At 42.7% G+C, this 17,516-nt stretch overlaps 2 protein-coding genes across 2 annotated transcripts in view; one reads left to right on the plus strand and one right to left on the minus strand.

The window, feature by feature from the left end:
- Positions 1 to 6,433, minus strand: part of cnih3 (cornichon family AMPA receptor auxiliary protein 3) — a 143,771-nt gene extending 137,338 nt beyond the window's left edge. The window contains exon 1 of the mRNA XM_041805752.1: positions 5,747 to 6,433. Coding sequence (XP_041661686.1) covers positions 5,747 to 5,824 — 78 coding nt within the window. The 5' untranslated portion in view covers positions 5,825 to 6,433. The remainder of the gene's footprint in view (positions 1 to 5,746) is intronic.
- Positions 6,434 to 8,137: 1,704 nt separating this feature from the next.
- On the plus strand, positions 8,138 to 10,897 carry LOC121521746 (adhesive plaque matrix protein-like). The gene is made up of 2 exons (XM_041805906.1): positions 8,138 to 8,142; positions 8,644 to 10,897. The coding sequence occupies exons 1-2, from the start codon at positions 8,138 to 8,140 to the stop codon at positions 10,895 to 10,897; spliced, it is 2,259 nt and encodes a 752-aa protein (XP_041661840.1).
- The last annotated feature ends 6,619 nt before the right edge of the window (positions 10,898 to 17,516 follow it).

Below are 17,516 nucleotides of genomic sequence, written 5' to 3' on the forward strand. Positions count from 1 at the left end.
GTGGGCGGGCTCTTGTCTGCAGTTAGGTTGATCCAAAGTTCGGCTGCCACAGACCAGTTCTTTTTCTATGGTAGACCAAAGGGAGACTAGGACAAACACAGCTGAGGCTAACTGCACAGTCACAGTGGACGGAAACACCAGGAAGTAAAACAAGGGACTAGCATTACAAAATAAAACAGGAAACTGGGGAAACTCTACAATAGACCAACAGGGAAACACACAAAACCTCAGGGATTTAAATAAGACAAAACACATTAAACACTACAAATTAAACCTCAGGAACTAAAGAGAAGAACACCAGAAAAACTGGAACACAAAGGAGACTAAACACATGAAGGTAGAAACACAAGGGACAAAGGAAATCAAATCCAGAAACAACGAATTCAAACTAGGGCGATGACAGCGGCCGCTCAGGTCAGCTGCAGGGCACACAGATATAAAGTTAGCTGACGTCCTTTTTTATTTCCTGAGGATGGGCTTCCAGAGGAGCGGTGTGAGCGTTAGTGAGGGGAAGAATAAGTCAAGCTCAGTGAGATTCTCCCCTTCAAACACATTACTGACAGATTTACCAGCCACTGTAAAGGCACATTCATGAGGCAAATTAACTCTGCTGTTCTTGGTTTGATCGATCAGGACCAATTAAAGCTAGAGGTTCATCTCTACGCATAATTCGTCACCATCCATGACTCATCTTACCTGCTAATAGGCCGTATGTGTAACCACAGTCAGGATTCAACAGCTGAAGTAAGCGGTGACGTGCCATCATGTGATGTACCGGCCAAAAGACTCAATCTTAGACTCCACCCCCCAACATGATGGGTATTTAAACATTTCAGAACAGAAACAAAGCTGTCAGTAAACATTGTGATTTCCCATCTGATTCATTTTGAATCATTTTATGTTTTTGGACCCTTAAACAATGACCATTCAGCTCCTCAGTGTATGCTTTACTGGCTCACTGTATTTATAGCTTGATTTAACCTCCGGGGGTTTGACTCAACACACTTGCTCTTTTTAGCAACGCGCCGCTGCTCCTGGCATTAAAACTAACCTCTGGGTCAAGAATCCGTTGTGGCAGCAGGGTAGAGGGTTTCAGTATTTCCCTAAATGAGGTCTTGTAATGAAAGAAGAAAGGGCTGACAGACAGATGGACACCTGCCAGAGCAGCTGATACAAGTCAAAAGAGTCTCCCAGCGTTTGGCAGGTGGCTGATGGGAATGTGCAGCTCTGCTCAAACGCTTCCACAGCTCCACATATTCTCACCTCGCTGCTGCATGGAGTCCCTGCTTATTATGCAGCATGTCTGTGTGTCACTGAATAGAAACCAGTGGAGGAGGCATCTCCACTGTTTTTGCTGTCTTAAGCAGAATGCATGGGGACAAAGAAGCTGCTGCAATGTGGATTATCGCTGAAGCTACAGGATCAGGTTTCCATTGTGATCAGGACTGAATTTTCTTATCTGAAAAAAACGGGAGATGTTGTAGGGCTGGGGAATGTAAGATGTTTTTAACATTAGTGACATGTTTTTTATTTTTAGGTGAGATAAAAGGTGAGACAATGCTGTCTAAATCATTTCTCTGTGTTAAAATTATAATACACATTTCATCTGTCTATTACAGAGTGTGATACTGAATGAAATGATTTTAAATAAAGGACTAACGCTCAGGAAAAGAATCATTTACAGGAATACGCTTAGCAACCACATTATAATCTGCTTGTCTAAATGTGAAACAACCATTTTATTGATTTTATTTATATTATCAGTAACAGCCAAATGATATTGAAATCTGTTTGATAACATCAAAAACAGAAGTCCTGAACACCCGCTACTGGGTCATTTATTGGTTTGAATTATCACAAATTTGCAGACAAACTCCTACGCAATGTCAAGATTAGGGCTGGGCAATTAATCAAAATTAGACTAAATCACAATATGGCATGCTGCAATTTTCAAATCAGAAGGTGCAATAATTTCTTAACCTGAAATTTGTGTCAAAATACCAGTTTAGATTTTATTTCGCTGCAGAGATGTTATGCATTACATACCATGCAATTATTCAAGTGCCATTTTAAGAATAGTCTACAAAAAAAAAGCCAACTTTCTTCATTTATGTACTTTTTTCTTATAAATGACATCAAAAACTACTCCCTTTAGACAACAATTCATATCCAATTTGCAATAAGAATCAAAATCATCATATCTAGATCTTTTTCTTCAAAATTGACCAGCCCTTGTTTAATCTAATACTGTGTTGGTTATAATATAACGTTATCTATTGCTGTTGTTTAATAGAAAACACATAAAATGAGGAACTTGAGACATAATCGCATATCAAATCACAATATTGAGGGGAAAAAAAATCGCAATTAGATTATTTTCTAAATTGTTCAGCCCTGGTCAAGATTACTGAAATATGCTGGCAACATTTGGAGAAGTGGGAAGAACTGGCTGCTCCTCACCAGTTACTGACACTCTTTCAAGCGTACTTGTTAGATTATGCTCTCTCTTAATCTTGGAAGGCAGGTGGATTGGTCAGATTCCACGTCTGTCATCAGGTGAAAGCGTCTTACAAAGCTCCAAACTGAAAAAAAAAAAAAAAACCCCGACTGTGCTATGTCTGAAAATGGACCAATCAGCATCGTTTAAGGAGTGAGGTGGTAGCAATGGGTGGGGTTTAGTTGTGCTGGAAGAGGGAAACAGTGGCTGCTGCCGGTGTAGCAGTTAGCTCAGATGTAGCTTAAGTGTAGCAGCAGGTTTATCAGAACTGGACAACACTGAAACCTTTAATATCCTACGAGATGTTTGGGATAGTTACTGGAGGCGTTTACTGGTACCAGAATATAAAACAGCTTCTGCCAGTGTAGCAGCTAGCTTAGCTGTAACCACAGTACAGTGGCTGTTTTATCAGAACTGGACCACATTTCTTTATCAAAACAAGAAACCAAAGCTCCTCTTGGAAGAGAAGATGTTTTTACACTCCTCCTGACTGGCTTCAGCATGAGATTCATCCACCAGCAAACTCCACTGAATGTAAACTACAGCAGCGCCTGCCTGAATACCTCATTTTGTCTGTTCACTCTGATTGGCCCATAATGCATGTGACAGACAGACCATCCATCCAATCACCTTATGAGATTTTGTTTTGAAAAGTCCCGCCCTTCCCAGACACTTTGTATGAAATTGACTCAGATTAATGTGCAGTATAAAGCCAAAACAGATGAAACAGTCTCTCTGGTGTGTCAGGTTAGCTTTATGGTCATGGTCAAAATATGACTGCAGATCATTATGACTGCAGATCATTATGACTGCATGCTTTTTGATCCCAGCATTCATTAAAATAATGGAGATTTTGATGCACATGGCTTGAAAAGCAAACAAATCAGTATTATTGGGTTTGTCCTATCAAGGTTTAAATATGGTGACAACCAGTTGTTTAATAAAAACTAGGGCTGACAGCCTCAAGTTAATTGGTCGATGACCTCATGTTCGACAAAAATTCCAATTGGTCCAACAATCGCACGTGCTACTTTAATTGTTAGATACGTTACAATTATATAACGTATATATACGTTAGAAAATATAAGATACAAAAAAAATAACTATGAATATAACTATTCAGTCATAATTTAAGGGTAATTAATTACAGGTTAAATACCCAGAAAGCAAAAAAAACCATCGAAAAAGTCAGCGTTGAGGCAACATTTAGTTAAAAAGGATTATTATTTAATAACAGCATAAGGTGGTTACACTGCAAAAATCTAAGATTTTTAAGTTCACTGTGAATTTGAATTACCACCTAAATGCACTGACTACACTGTCAGTGTTAAGTTCGATGTAGAAATAACATGAAGGTTTTCTTTTCTTCTGGTCTGTCCCACGACCAATCGATTAACTGATGATCTGGTGTGATTTTAGTCAACCAAGTTTTCCTTTGAATGACTACAGCCCTGATAAAAACATACAGATATGACAGGTTCATCACGTACATCTGCACAAGGGCCAGATTTAGTCTCACCTCTGGGGGCCGGACTTTCAAATACACAAAAACTGAATTAACGTTTTGGTCTGATTGAAATATTATTGCAGCAGTATTTGTGTTTTCTTTTAAACTACAGGACATTTTCAGTCATTACCAGTGAGATCTATCCCTGTTATCTAGAAAGCAGCAGGCCTGACAACAGAATTGGCCCCTGAAAATCACAGAGAATGGGCCCTCCCTAATTGTCATTTAGCACCAATATTAACCCATTTTGACACTTTTAACCCCTTTTTGATACTTTTTGCCTCTTTAACCCAATTTTTGCATAATTTTAACCCCTTTTAAACCACTTTTTCTGCATCTTTTATCCCCTTTGTGCCACTCTTTTACCCATTTTTGCCACTTTTCTTCTATTTTTACCACTTTTTAACTCCTTTTATTACATTTTTTAAACAATTTTTGCAACTTTAAAACCATTTTTCCCACTTTTAACCTATTGTTGATACTTTTTGCCCCATTAGCCCTTTTTTTCGAGATTTTAACCCCCTTCAAACCGCTTTTTCTGCATGTTTTATCCCCTTCATAAATTTTTGACACACTTCAACCTTTTTCACAACTTTTTTCAGCCAATTTTTGCAGCACTTCTGCCAACCTTAACTCTTTTTAAATATCGACTAATTTTGACAGTAAATTTCTGTGAATACAGATCAAATGGTCATTCTTAAACTGTTTCAATGTTAATTTTTTGTGGGTTGGGTTTAACAGCTGCAGACATTTAAAGCCAAAGGATACTCTTAGAATCTTCTTTTCCTCCTTTTCTGAATTTAATGATCTTCCGGGGGCCGGACAGGAAGGTTTGGGGGGCCTGATGTGGCCCCCGAGCCGCCAGTTGATGATCAGTGAGATATGACTGCCCAGAGATGTTGTGATGTTTGTCCCCTTCTTAGAAAACAGGAATTATGGAGATAGTTTTCCTTGTGTAATCTCTCAAGTGCTGCATATTTAGTCCACATTGTCCTCTGCTGAGGATCTCACTTACTAGATTATAATGTGCTGTCATGGCTCTGAGCACTCTCACTGTCCGAGTCTCGCTCTTTCTGCTTTGTGAGCAGACACATAGGCCACTCTCTGTCTGACAGACAAACCGGCTAACTATTAACTCTAATTGCCAGAGGATCAGTCATCCCAAGTGCATCAGGTCTCTTGCTGTGTCTATGCAAAAAGGCAGTCTCAGGGCAATAGGCTGAAAGACCTGACCCAAATCTGTCTTTACATAAGGCCCTGCATGATGGAGATGTTGCTCAGGGAGCAAATAATGAGATGATTCAAATATCAGAATGCAGTCAGTCATATTGGCAGTGGTGTGTAGCTGAGCTGAGGCTTGATTAAAGGCAGAGGGAGCAGAGGAGGGGAGATTACACTCTACAAGATTTCCTAATTGATCTGGAAGGAAGGCGCTTTAATTGATGTGCTAGCTGCTGCACAGGGCTGCAGGATTCTCTGAATATCAAAGTGCATGCTCGTGCAGGGAGGCTGCATTAAAGGAAAGACTGCTGAGTTGGTGACAGAGAAGTGGAGTGAATGATGCAGCAGCAATGATACAGGTGTACACCTGTCTGTGGAAGGACATGTAAACCCCACACAGCAGCTAGAAAACCCATGCGTTTATCTGAAACGGATGTGCAGAGTCAGAAAAGAACACGGAGCTCCCCGATGAATCGCTGCTTTAACACAACATAAATAGACAGCCTTGCTACGGTACTTACGTGCCATATTGCAAAGAAGATGAGGGACACACAGAGGACCAGAGACAGCATGTAGCAGAAGGCAGCAAACGTGAACATAGCTGAAAGGGGAAACGGCTGATGATTTCCCAAAAAACACGATCCCACAGAAAAACATCTAAAAGAAAAGAGGGGGAAGGGGGGAGTCAGGAACAAAGTTCTCACGATGCCATGACGAGCCGATGCGGTACCGGCACCATGCCCTCGCCCCTCACTATTATCGCAACAAATTGTTGCAGGAAACCTTCCCAGATATCAGCCGCGCGCACCCAGCAGCGGCGATGTGGCTCTGAAGTCCAGGCTGCTCTCAGATCTGTGCTCTTGGTCCACCGTGGCTGGAGCCTCAGAAACCAAGCTGTCTCTTCAGGGATGAGCAGAAATTAAGAGGAGAAGGTTTGGCGCAAAACCATCCAAGAAAGGTGGAAATGTGGGTAGTCCATTCAGCAGCAGCGGCGGCAGGAGCTGAGCTGTGTCTGCGCTGTGCTGGAGCCCCTCTCCAATTAATGCACGAGGCGCCAATAAATGTTGTTTCCTCTCCTTGACAGACCTATCAGCTGCAGCGAGCGGAGCGCGGGAAGGCGCGTGAACAGGTGGATTTAAAAGAGCAGTAGCCGGTGTGCTCGTGCGGAAGTGCGCGTGCTCATATTTTTAGTTTTACAGGAAGTTTCAGTCAAGGATCATCAGATCCCGGTCTATCTGGGACGTTTGGAACACGCGCGTTAATCCGGGAAGGTGCCGGGTCCTCCTGTGGAAAGAGACCAGCTGTTATGAATGATGGGTCTAATGAGTCAGTACCTTTGTGATCACGTGATTGCTGGTCCTCAGATGTGTGTTCAGCAGGAAAATAACATAAACACACCCATCCTACAGAGAGGGATTCTTAGACCAGATCCACTGAGGGGGTACAGATTCTGATCTTTGTCCACAGAAGGACTCGTTCAGTCCTGATGAAGCTCCAAGTCTAAACTGAGGGACTGGCGCCATCGTCTGGTCCTCGTAGTGATTGCACCTGTTCTGATGTTTGGCCCATCGCCACTAACTCAGAACATTTTCATCATTTCATTAAGGAATGATCAGCGAGCTCTAAAGGAAGGCTTTCATGACAATGACTGCAGTATTCATTCACAAACCAATAAAAATAGCAGTAAAATCCATCATGATAGGCTCGTTTATAAGAACCCACCTGTGAAACGGGACCCCCAGAAGCTTCTGGAGCTTGTAGACAGAGGCCCAGATGTCAAACCACAGAGCTAACCAGAGGAGAATTAAACACAATGACAGCAGCAGAGCCCTAAAACAGGGGTTCTCAACCTTGGGGTCGGGACCCTAATGGGGGTCGCGAGACACTGAGAGGGGGTGTCCAGATGCCTTAAAGAAATGAAGAATATATTTTTTAATTACACTGTTGCAACTTTACACCATTTTGACAAATTCAACCCATTTATCACTGTTTCCCACCAATGTTGGCACATTTTTGCCCCTCAAACCCATTTTTGTCCATTTGAAACCCTTTCCACCATTTTTTCTGTTTGTTTTTAGCCCTTCTAAACCAATTCTTGCCACTTTCTGTCCATTGTTGGCTCTGTTGGCCCATTATAGCCACTATTAACCCCTCTTTAACACGTCTATGCTCTTTTTTTACCACATTTCTCTATTTGATATGTCCGTCTTTGCCAGTTTAACCCGTTTCAGCTCATTTCTGCCTCAGTCAACCCTTCTATGCCACTTTATAGCAATTTTTCATCCTATTTAACCAAATTTCCACTGTTTTTTTTACCACTTTAAAGTCATTTCAGCCACTTTTTAATCCTCTTTTACTACTTTTTTATATGCCCATTTTTACTATTTGTTGGTGTTTTTTTTTCCCACTTTTATTTTTTTTCCCACTTCTAACCAATTTGTGCTACTTTTAAAATCCTTTTAAAATCCAATACCACCACTTTATCCACCACTTTTAGCCATTATTAACCCATTTTAATTTTGTTTTTAAGAAAAGAGATTTATTTTTTTAAAAGGACTTCTTACTACAGGACTGTTTCTTTGATAAGAGCGGTTACTATTCAGGTTAAATATAAAATATGGATACCACAGCTTAACTTTACTATGGACCATGGTTTTGCTGACCTCCAGTTTGGTTGGGCCCCAGAAAGCTCTCCCCTTTATCCCCCCTTATGGGCGGCCCTGTCTGCACTGCACATGTTCATGGCTGTGTTCATCCACCTTCAGGTACAGTGGGGGTCCCCGGTCTCTGGCACCTTTATTTTGGGGGTCGCAGGCTGAAAAGGTTGAGAAGCCCTGCCCTAAAAACCAGCAGGATGAGACTGGTCAGCCATCCACGTGAAGGCCTCCAGTAGACCCTCACTGTCCGGCGGGATGAGGTCTGTGAGACTTTAAAGTCTTCTGGGACAGGAGGGCTTTCAGCAGGACACACAGACCTGTCTGTTAAAATGCAGAAGCTTGTGGTGAATAAATATTCTCATTTAACGAGAACAAACTTCAAACTTCTGGGCTAATTTAGAATGTGAAGGTCAGCTGTTGAGAAACTGTCAATAGTGATATTTTTAAGGATTCATTTTTGGGGCTTTTTACCCATATTTGAAAAAAGGAAAGCTAAAGAGAGGCACACAATCTGAGTATGAGTTTTATTTTGAAAGTTCTGCTTAAACCGGATTTAGATGCCACAGCTACGTCTCTTGGCGGTCGGATCTTGTCGCCTAGCAACAGCATATAGTAGCCCAGGCAGCTACTTCTGGCTGAAGTAGAGAGACGTTATGTTCTCTAAAGCCGATTTAAAGTTGATAGAAAAGAGATGAACCGCTGAGTCAGGAGAGCAGCCATTTCTAGAACTTTCCACAGCAAACACGGGGACGCCACGACAGCAAGAGAACCTTCACTGCCATAACAGACAGCAAGAGAACCTTCACTGCCATAACAGACAGTAAGAGAACCTTCACTGCCATAACAGACAGCAAGAGAACCTTCACTGCCATAACAGACAGTAAGAGAACCTTCACTGCCATAACAGACAGTAAAAGAACCTTCACTGCCATAACAGACAGCAAGAGAACCTTCACTGCCATAACAGACAGTAAGAGAACCTTCACTGCCATAACAGACAGTAAGAGAACCTTCACACCCATAACAGACAGTAAGAGAACCTTCACACCCATAACAGACAGTAAGAGAACCTTCACAGCCATAACAGACAGTAAGAGAACCTTCACACCCATAACAGACAGTAAGAGAACCTTCACAGCCATAACAGACAGTAAGAGAACCTTCACAGCCATAACAGACAGTAAGAGAACCTTCACAGCCATAACAGACAGCAAGAGAACCTTCACTGCCATAACAGACAGCAAGAGAACCTTCACAGCCATAACAGACAGTAAGAGAACCTTCACAGCCATAACAGACAGCAAGAGAACCTTCACAGCCATAACAGACAGCAAGAGAACCTTCACTGCCATAACAGACAGCAAGAGAACCTTCACAGCCATAACAGACAGTAAGAGAACCTTCACAGTCATAACAGACAGTAAGAGAACCTTCACACCCATAACAGACAGCAAGAGAACCTTCACTGCCATAACAGACAGCAAGAGAACCTTCACAGCCATAACAGACAGTAAGAGAACCTTCACAGTCATAACAGACAGTAAGAGAACCTTCACACCCATAACAGACAGCAAGAGAACCTTCACTGCCATAACAGACAGCAAGAGAACCTTCACTGCCATAACAGACAGCAAGAGAACCTTCACAGCCATAACAGACAGTAAGAGAACCTTCACAGTCATAACAGACAGTAAGAGAACCTTCACACCCATAACAGACAGCAAGAGAACCTTCACTGCCATAACAGACAGCAAGAGAACCTTCACAGCCATAACAGACAGTAAGAGAACCTTCACAGCCATAACAGACAGTAAGAGAACCTTCACAGCCATAACAGACAGTAAGAGAACCTTCACAGCCATAACAGACAGTAAGAGAACCTTCACAGCCATAACAGACAGCAAGAGAACCTTCACAGTCATAACAGACAGTAAGAGAACCTTCACAGCCATAACAGACAGTAAGAGAACCTTCACAGCCATAACAGACAGTAAGAGAACCTTCACAGTCATAACAGACAGTAAGAGAACCTTCACAGCCATAACAGACAGTAAGAGAACCTTCACAGCCATAACAGACAGTAAGAGAACCTTCACAGCCATAACAGACAGTAAGAGAACCTTCACAGCCATAACAGACAGCAAGAGAACCTTCACACCCATAACAGACAGCAAGAGAACCTTCACTGCCATAACAGACAGCAAGAGAACCTTCACACCCATAACAGACAGTAAGAGAACCTTCACACCCATAACAGACAGCAAGAGAACCTTCACACCCATAACAGACAGTAAGAGAACCTTCACTGCCATAACAGACAGCAAGAGAACCTTCACAGCCATAACAGACAGCAAGAGAACCTTCACACCCATAACAGACAGCAAGAGAACCTTCACAGCCATAACAGACAGTAAGAGAACCTTCACAGCCATAACAGACAGTAAGAGAACCTTCACAGCCATAACAGACAGTAAGAGAACCTTCACACCCATAACAGACAGTAAGAGAACCTTCACAGTCATAACAGACAGTAAGAGAACCTTCACTGCCATAACAGACAGTAAGAGAACCTTCACAGCCATAACAGACAGTAAGAGAACCTTCACAGCCATAACAGACAGTAAGAGAACCTTCACAGTCATAACAGACAGTAAGAGAACCTTCACAGCCATAACAGACAGTAAGAGAACCTTCACAGCCATAACAGACAGTAAGAGAACCTTCACAGCCATAACAGACAGTAAGAGAACCTTCACAGCCATAACAGACAGTAAGAGAACCTTCACACCCATAACAGACAGTAAGAGAACCTTCACAGCCATAACAGACAGCAAGAGAACCTTCACTGCCATAACAGACAGTAAGAGAACCTTCACAGTCATAACAGACAGCAAGAGAACCTTCACACCCATAACAGACAGTAAGAGAACCTTCACACCCATAACAGACAGTAAGAGAACCTTCACACCCATAACAGACAGTAAGAGAACCTTCACTGCCATAACAGACAGTTAGAGAACCTTCACTGCCATAACAGACAGTAAGAGAACCTTCACTGCCATAACAGACAGTAAGAGAACCTTCACTGCCATAACAGACAGTTAGAGAACCTTCACTGCCATAACAGACAGTAAGAGAACCTTCACTGCCATAACAGACAGCAAGAGAACCTTCACACCCATAACAGACAGTAAGAGAACCTTCACACCCATAACAGACAGTAAGAGAACCTTCACACCCATAACAGACAGTAAGAGAACCTTCACACCCATAACAGACAGTAAGAGAACCTTCACTGCCATAACAGACAGTAAGAGAACCTTCACAGTACTCCACTTCACAGGACCATTTTTTTTGTTTGTTTGTTTTCATCTTATTCATTACTGCCGATTAAACGGAAGTTCATTTGACCTTCAAAATAAGATCATATAAAATTAGGAAGATAAAGCGGGCGTTAGACAGTCATGTACGTAAAACAAATAAAAGCGTTGTCGAGAACAGTTGTCTGTGAAAATCTCTGATCTCAATCATCAACATTCTGCTGTCATATAATCTAAAATATGAAGCAGTCTTAGTCTTTGATTAAACCCACTCTTAGATGAGGACTTCTACTCTAACACTGAGCCCTACGCTCTGTGATTCACTTCTGCTCTTTGATAGACTTTGTGTTGCCATCAGAGGAGCAGTGGTGCATTCTGGGCCACTGCTGTCATATTTGACCAAACGTTAGAGCAGATATTAGAGGCCAAAACGCCAGAGCAGAATCTTTGTTTCACTCCAGTCCTGGGAAGATTCTAGCACACAGATCATCAAGTGGCGGCCCGGGGGCCGAATCAGGCCCCCAGAAGATCATTAAATTCAGAAAAGCAGGAAAAGAAAATGTTGGGGTTTTAAGAGTATCTTTTGGCTTTAAATGTCTGCAGCTGTTAAATCCACCCCAAAAGCAATTAATAGTCATGACTTCACATTTCATCTAGTTTTACAGAAATTCACTCATAAATATTCAAAAAACATGTTAAAACTGGGAAAAATGGTGAAAAAAGTAATGAAAATTGGCAAAAATAGACAAAAAGTGGCAAAATTAGCTAATGGCGTGACACAAATGGTAATAAAAGACAGAAAAATGGTTTAAAGGAGTTAAAGAATGGCAAAAAAAAAATGGGTTAAAGAGGCAAGAAAGGGCAAAAAGTATCAAAAATGGGTTAAAAGTGGCAAAATATTGCAAAAATAGCCAACAGTAGTGAATAGGCCCACAGAATTGGCTGGGCTCCTGCCTGTCTCCTTGTGGTCTATTATAGATCAGGATGGATCTCACTGGTAAAGCCTAAAAATGCCCTGCATTTCAAAGGAAAATACAAATACTAATAACATAATATGTTAACCAGAAAAAATATTGATCTAATTTTTCTTTATGTGGAAGTTCAGCCCCCAGAGACTCTGTCAGGACTAAATCTGGCCCTAGTGCTGAGGTACTTGATGACCCCTGGTCTAGTAGCAGGGAGGTTTCCAAAACATAAATCAGCAAAGAAAGAAATGTCCTGAGAGTACAGATAGAGAACAGAGTACAGACAGAGTACAGACAGAGTACAGACAGAGAACAGAGTACAGACAGAGTACAGACAGAGAATACAGACAAAGTACAGAAAAAGTACAGACAGAGTACAGACAGAGAAAAGAGTACAGACAGAGGACAGACAGAGTACAGAAAAAGTACAGACAGAGTACAGACAGAGAAAAGAGTAGAGACAGAGGACAGACAGAGTACAGAAAAAGAACAGACAGTACAGACGGAGTAGAGACAGAGTACAGATAGAGAACAGAGTACAAACAGAGAACAGACAGAGTACAAACAGAGTACAGACAGAGTACAGACAGAGTACAGAGTACAGACAGAGAACAGACAGAGTGTGGACAGAGTGCAGACAAATGACAGACAGAGTACAGACAGAGAACAGACAGAGAACAGAGAACAGACGGAGTACAGACAAAGTACAGACAGAGAGTACAGACAAAGTACAGACAGAGCACAGACAGAGACCAGAGTACAGCCAGAGTACAGACAGAGAGTACAGAGTACAGACAGAGTACAGACAGAGTACAGAGTAGAGATAGAGTACAGACAGAGAACAGAGTACAGACAGAGTACAGACAGAGAGTACAGACAAAGTACAGACAGAGCACAGACAGAGACCAGAGTACAGCCAGAGTACAGACAGAGAGTACAGAGTACAGACAGAGTACAGACAGAGTACAGAGTAGAGATAGAGTACAGACAGAGAACAGAGTACAGACAGAGTACAGACAAAGTACAGACAGAGAACAGACAGAGTACAGAAAGAGTACAGATAGAGAACAGAGTAAAGACAGAGAACAGACAGAGCACAATCAGAGTACAGACAGAGTACAGACAGAGTAAAAATAGAGCACAGACAGAGAACAGAGTACAGACAGAGAACAGAGTACAGACAGAGAACAGAGTACAGACAGAGTACAGACAAAGTACAGACAGAGAACAGACAGAGTACAGACATAGATACAGACATAGACAGAGTACAGACAGAGTACAGACAAAGGACAGACAGAGAACAGACAGAGAACAGAGTACAGACAGAGTAAAGACAGAGAACAGACAGAGTACAGACATAGACAGAGTACAGAAAGAGTATAGACGGGGTAAAGACAGAGTACAGACGGAGTACAGACAAAGTACAGACAGAGCACAGACAGAGAACAGACAGAGTACGGACAGAGTACAGAAACAGAACACAGCACAGATGGAGTACAGAAAGAGTACAGATAGAGAACAGAGTAAAGACAGAGAACAGACAGAGCACAATCAGAGTACAGACAGAGTACAGACAGAGAATAGACAGAGAGTACAGAGTACAGACAGAGAACAGACAGATATTAGAGTACAGACAGAGAACAGACAGAGAGTACAGAAAGAGTACAGACAGAGAACAGACAGAGTACAGACAGAGTACAGACAGAGTACAGAGTACAGAGAGAGTACAGAGAGAGAACAGAAAGAGAGTACAGACAAAGAGTGCAGACAGAGTATGGACAGAGTGCAGACAAAGTACAGACAGAGTACAGACAGAGTACCGAAAGAGAGTACAGACAGAGAACAGACAGAGTACAGACAGAGAACAGACAGAGAGTACAGAGTACAGACAGAGAACAGACAGATATTAGAGTACAGACAGAGAGTACAGACAGAGAGTGCAGACAGAGTATGGACAGAGTGCAGACAAAGTACAGACAGAGTACAGACACAGTACAGACAGAGTACAGACGGAGAACAGGCGGAGTACAGACAGAGTACAGGCAGAGTACAGACAGAGTACAGACAGAGAGTACATACAGAGTACAGACAGAGTACAGAGACAGAACAGACACAGTACAGAGAGAGTACAGATAGAGAACAGAGTACAGACAGAGAACAGAGAGAGACCAGACAGAGTACAGACAGAGACCAGACAGAGAGTTCAGACAGAGAGTGCAGACGGAGTATGGACAGAGTGCAGACAAAGTACGGACACAGTACAGACAGAGTACAGATGGAGAACAGACAGAGTAAGACAGAGTACAGAGAGTACAGACAGAGTACAGAGTACAGACAGAGTACAGAGAGAGAACAGACAGAGTACAGACAGAGAACAGACAGAGAACAGACAGAGAGTACAGACAGAGAGTGCAGACAGAGTATGGACAGAGTACAGACAGAGTACAGACAGAGAGTACATAAAGAGTACAGACAGAGAACAGACAGAGTACAGACAGACAGTACAGACAGAGTACAGGCAGAGTACAGACAGAGTACAGACAGAGAGTACAGACAGAGTACAGAAAGAGAGTACAGACAGAGAACAGACAGAGTACAGACAAAGTACAGACAGAGCACAAACAGATACCAGAGTACAGCCAGAGTGCAGACAGAGAGTACAGAGTACAGACAGAGTACAGACAAAGTGCAGACAGAGTCCAGACAAAGAACAGAGTACAGACAGAGTACAGACAGCGAACAGAGTACAGACAGAGTACAGACAGAGAACAGAGTACAGACAGAGTACAGACAAAGTACAGACAGAGAACAGACAGAGTAAAGACAGAGGACAGACAGAGTACAGACAAAGACAGAGTACAGACAGAGTACAGACGGGGTAAAGACAGAGTACAGACAGAGTACAGACAAAGTACAGACAGAGAACAGACAGAGAACAGAGAACAGACGGAGTACAGACAAAGTACAGACAGAGAGTACAGACAAAGTACAGACAGAGCACAGACAGAGACCAGAGTACAGCCAGAGTACAGACAGAGAGTACAGAGTACAGACAGAGTACAGACAGAGTACAGAGTAGAGATAGAGTACAGACAGAGAACAGAGTACAGACAGAGTACAGACAGAGAGTACAGACAAAGTACAGACAGAGCACAGACAAAGACCAGAGTACAGCCAGAGTACAGACAGAGAGTACAGAGTACAGACAGAGTACAGACAGAGTACAGAGTAGAGATAGAGTACAGACAGAGAACAGAGTACAGACAGAGTACAGACAAAGTACAGACAGAGAACAGACAGAGTACAGAAAGAGTACAGATAGAGAACAGAGTAAAGACAGAGAACAGACAGAGCACAATCAGAGTACAGACAGAGTACAGAGTACAGACAGAGTACAGACAGAGAACAGAGTACAGACAGAGTACAGACAGAGAACAGAGTACAGACAGAGTACAGACAAAGTACAGACAGAGAACAGACAGAGTAACGACAGAGTACAGACAGAGTACAGACATAGACGGAGTACAGACAGAGTACAGACGGGGTGAAGACAGAGTACAGACAGAGTACAGGCAAAGTACAGACAGAGAACAGACAGAGAACAGAGTACAGACAGAGTACAGACAGAGTACAGACAGAGAACAGACAGAGTACAGACATTGAGTACAGACAGAGTATAGACAGAGAACAGACAGAGAACAGAGAACAGACGGAGTACAGACAGACAGTACAGACAGAGTACAGGCAGAGTACAGACAGAGTACAGACAGAGTACGGACAGAGTACAGAAACAGAACACAGCACAGATGGAGTACAGAAAGAGTACAGATAGAGAACAGAGTAAAGACAGAGAACAGACAGAGCACAATCAGAGTACAGACAGAGTACAGAGTACAGAGAGAGTACAGAGAGAGAACAGAAAGAGAGTACAGACAAAGAGTGCAGACAGAGTATGGACAGAGTGCAGACAAAGTACAGACAGAGTATAGACAGAGTACAGACAAAGTACAGACAGAGAGTACAGACAGAGTACCGAAAGAGAGTACAGACAGAGAACAGACAGAGTACAGACAGAGAACAGACAGAGAGTACAGAGTACAGACAGAGAACAGACAGAGAACAGAGTACAGACAGAGTACAGACAGAGAGTACATAAAGAGTACAGACAGAGAACAGACAGAGTACAGACAGAGTACAGACAGACAGTACAGACAGAGTACAGGCAGAGTACAGACAGAGTACAGACAGAGAGTACATACAGAGTACAGACAGAGTACAGAGACAGAACAGACACAGTACAGAGAGAGTACAGATAGAGAACAGAGTACAGACAGAGAACAGAGAGAGACCAGACAGAGTACAGACAGAGACCAGACAGAGAGTTCAGACAGACGGAGTATGGACAGAGTGCAGACAAAGTACGGACACAGTACAGACAGAGTACAGATGGAGAACAGACAGAGTAAGACAGAGTACAGAGAGTACAGACAGAGTACAGAGTACAGACAGAGTACAGAGAGAGAACAGACAGAGTACAGACAGAGAACAGACAGAGAACAGACAGAGAGTACAGACAGAGAGTGCAGACAGAGTATGGACAGAGTACAGACAGAGTACAGACAGAGAGTACATAAAGAGTACAGACAGAGAACAGACAGAGTACAGACAGACAGTACAGACAGAGTACAGGCAGAGTACAGACAGAGTACAGACAGAGAGTACATACAGAGTACAGACAGAGTACAGAAACAGAACAGACACAGTACAGAGAGAGTACAGATAGAGAACAGAGTACAGACAGAGAACAGATAGAGCACAAACAGAGTACAGAGAGAGTACAGACAGAGTACAGAGTACAGACAGAGAACAGAGAGAGACCAGACAGAGTACAGACAGAGACCAGACAGAGAGTTCAGACAGAGAGTGCAGACGGAGTATGGACAGAGTGCAGACAAAGTACGGACACAGTACAGACAGAGTACAGATGGAGAACAGACAGAGTAAGACAGAGTACAGAGAGTACAGACAGAGTACAGAGTACAGACAGAGTACAGAGAGAGAACAGACAGAGTACAGACAGAGAACAGACAGAGAACAGACAGAGAGTACAGACAGAGAGTGCAGACAGAGTATGGACAGAGTACAGACACAGTACAGACAGAGTACAGACGGAGAACAGGCGGAGTACAGACAGAGTACAAACAGAGAGTACAGACAGAGTACAGACAGAGAACAGAGTACAGACAGAGTACAGGCAGAGAACAGAGTACAGACAGAGTACAGAGTACAGACAGAGTACAGAGAGAGAACAGACAGAGTACAGACAGAGAGTACAGGTGGAGTACAGAC

This window comes from Cheilinus undulatus, linkage group 14 (genome assembly GCF_018320785.1).
Source record: "Cheilinus undulatus linkage group 14, ASM1832078v1, whole genome shotgun sequence".
Taxonomy (NCBI): domain Eukaryota; kingdom Metazoa; phylum Chordata; class Actinopteri; order Labriformes; family Labridae; genus Cheilinus; species Cheilinus undulatus.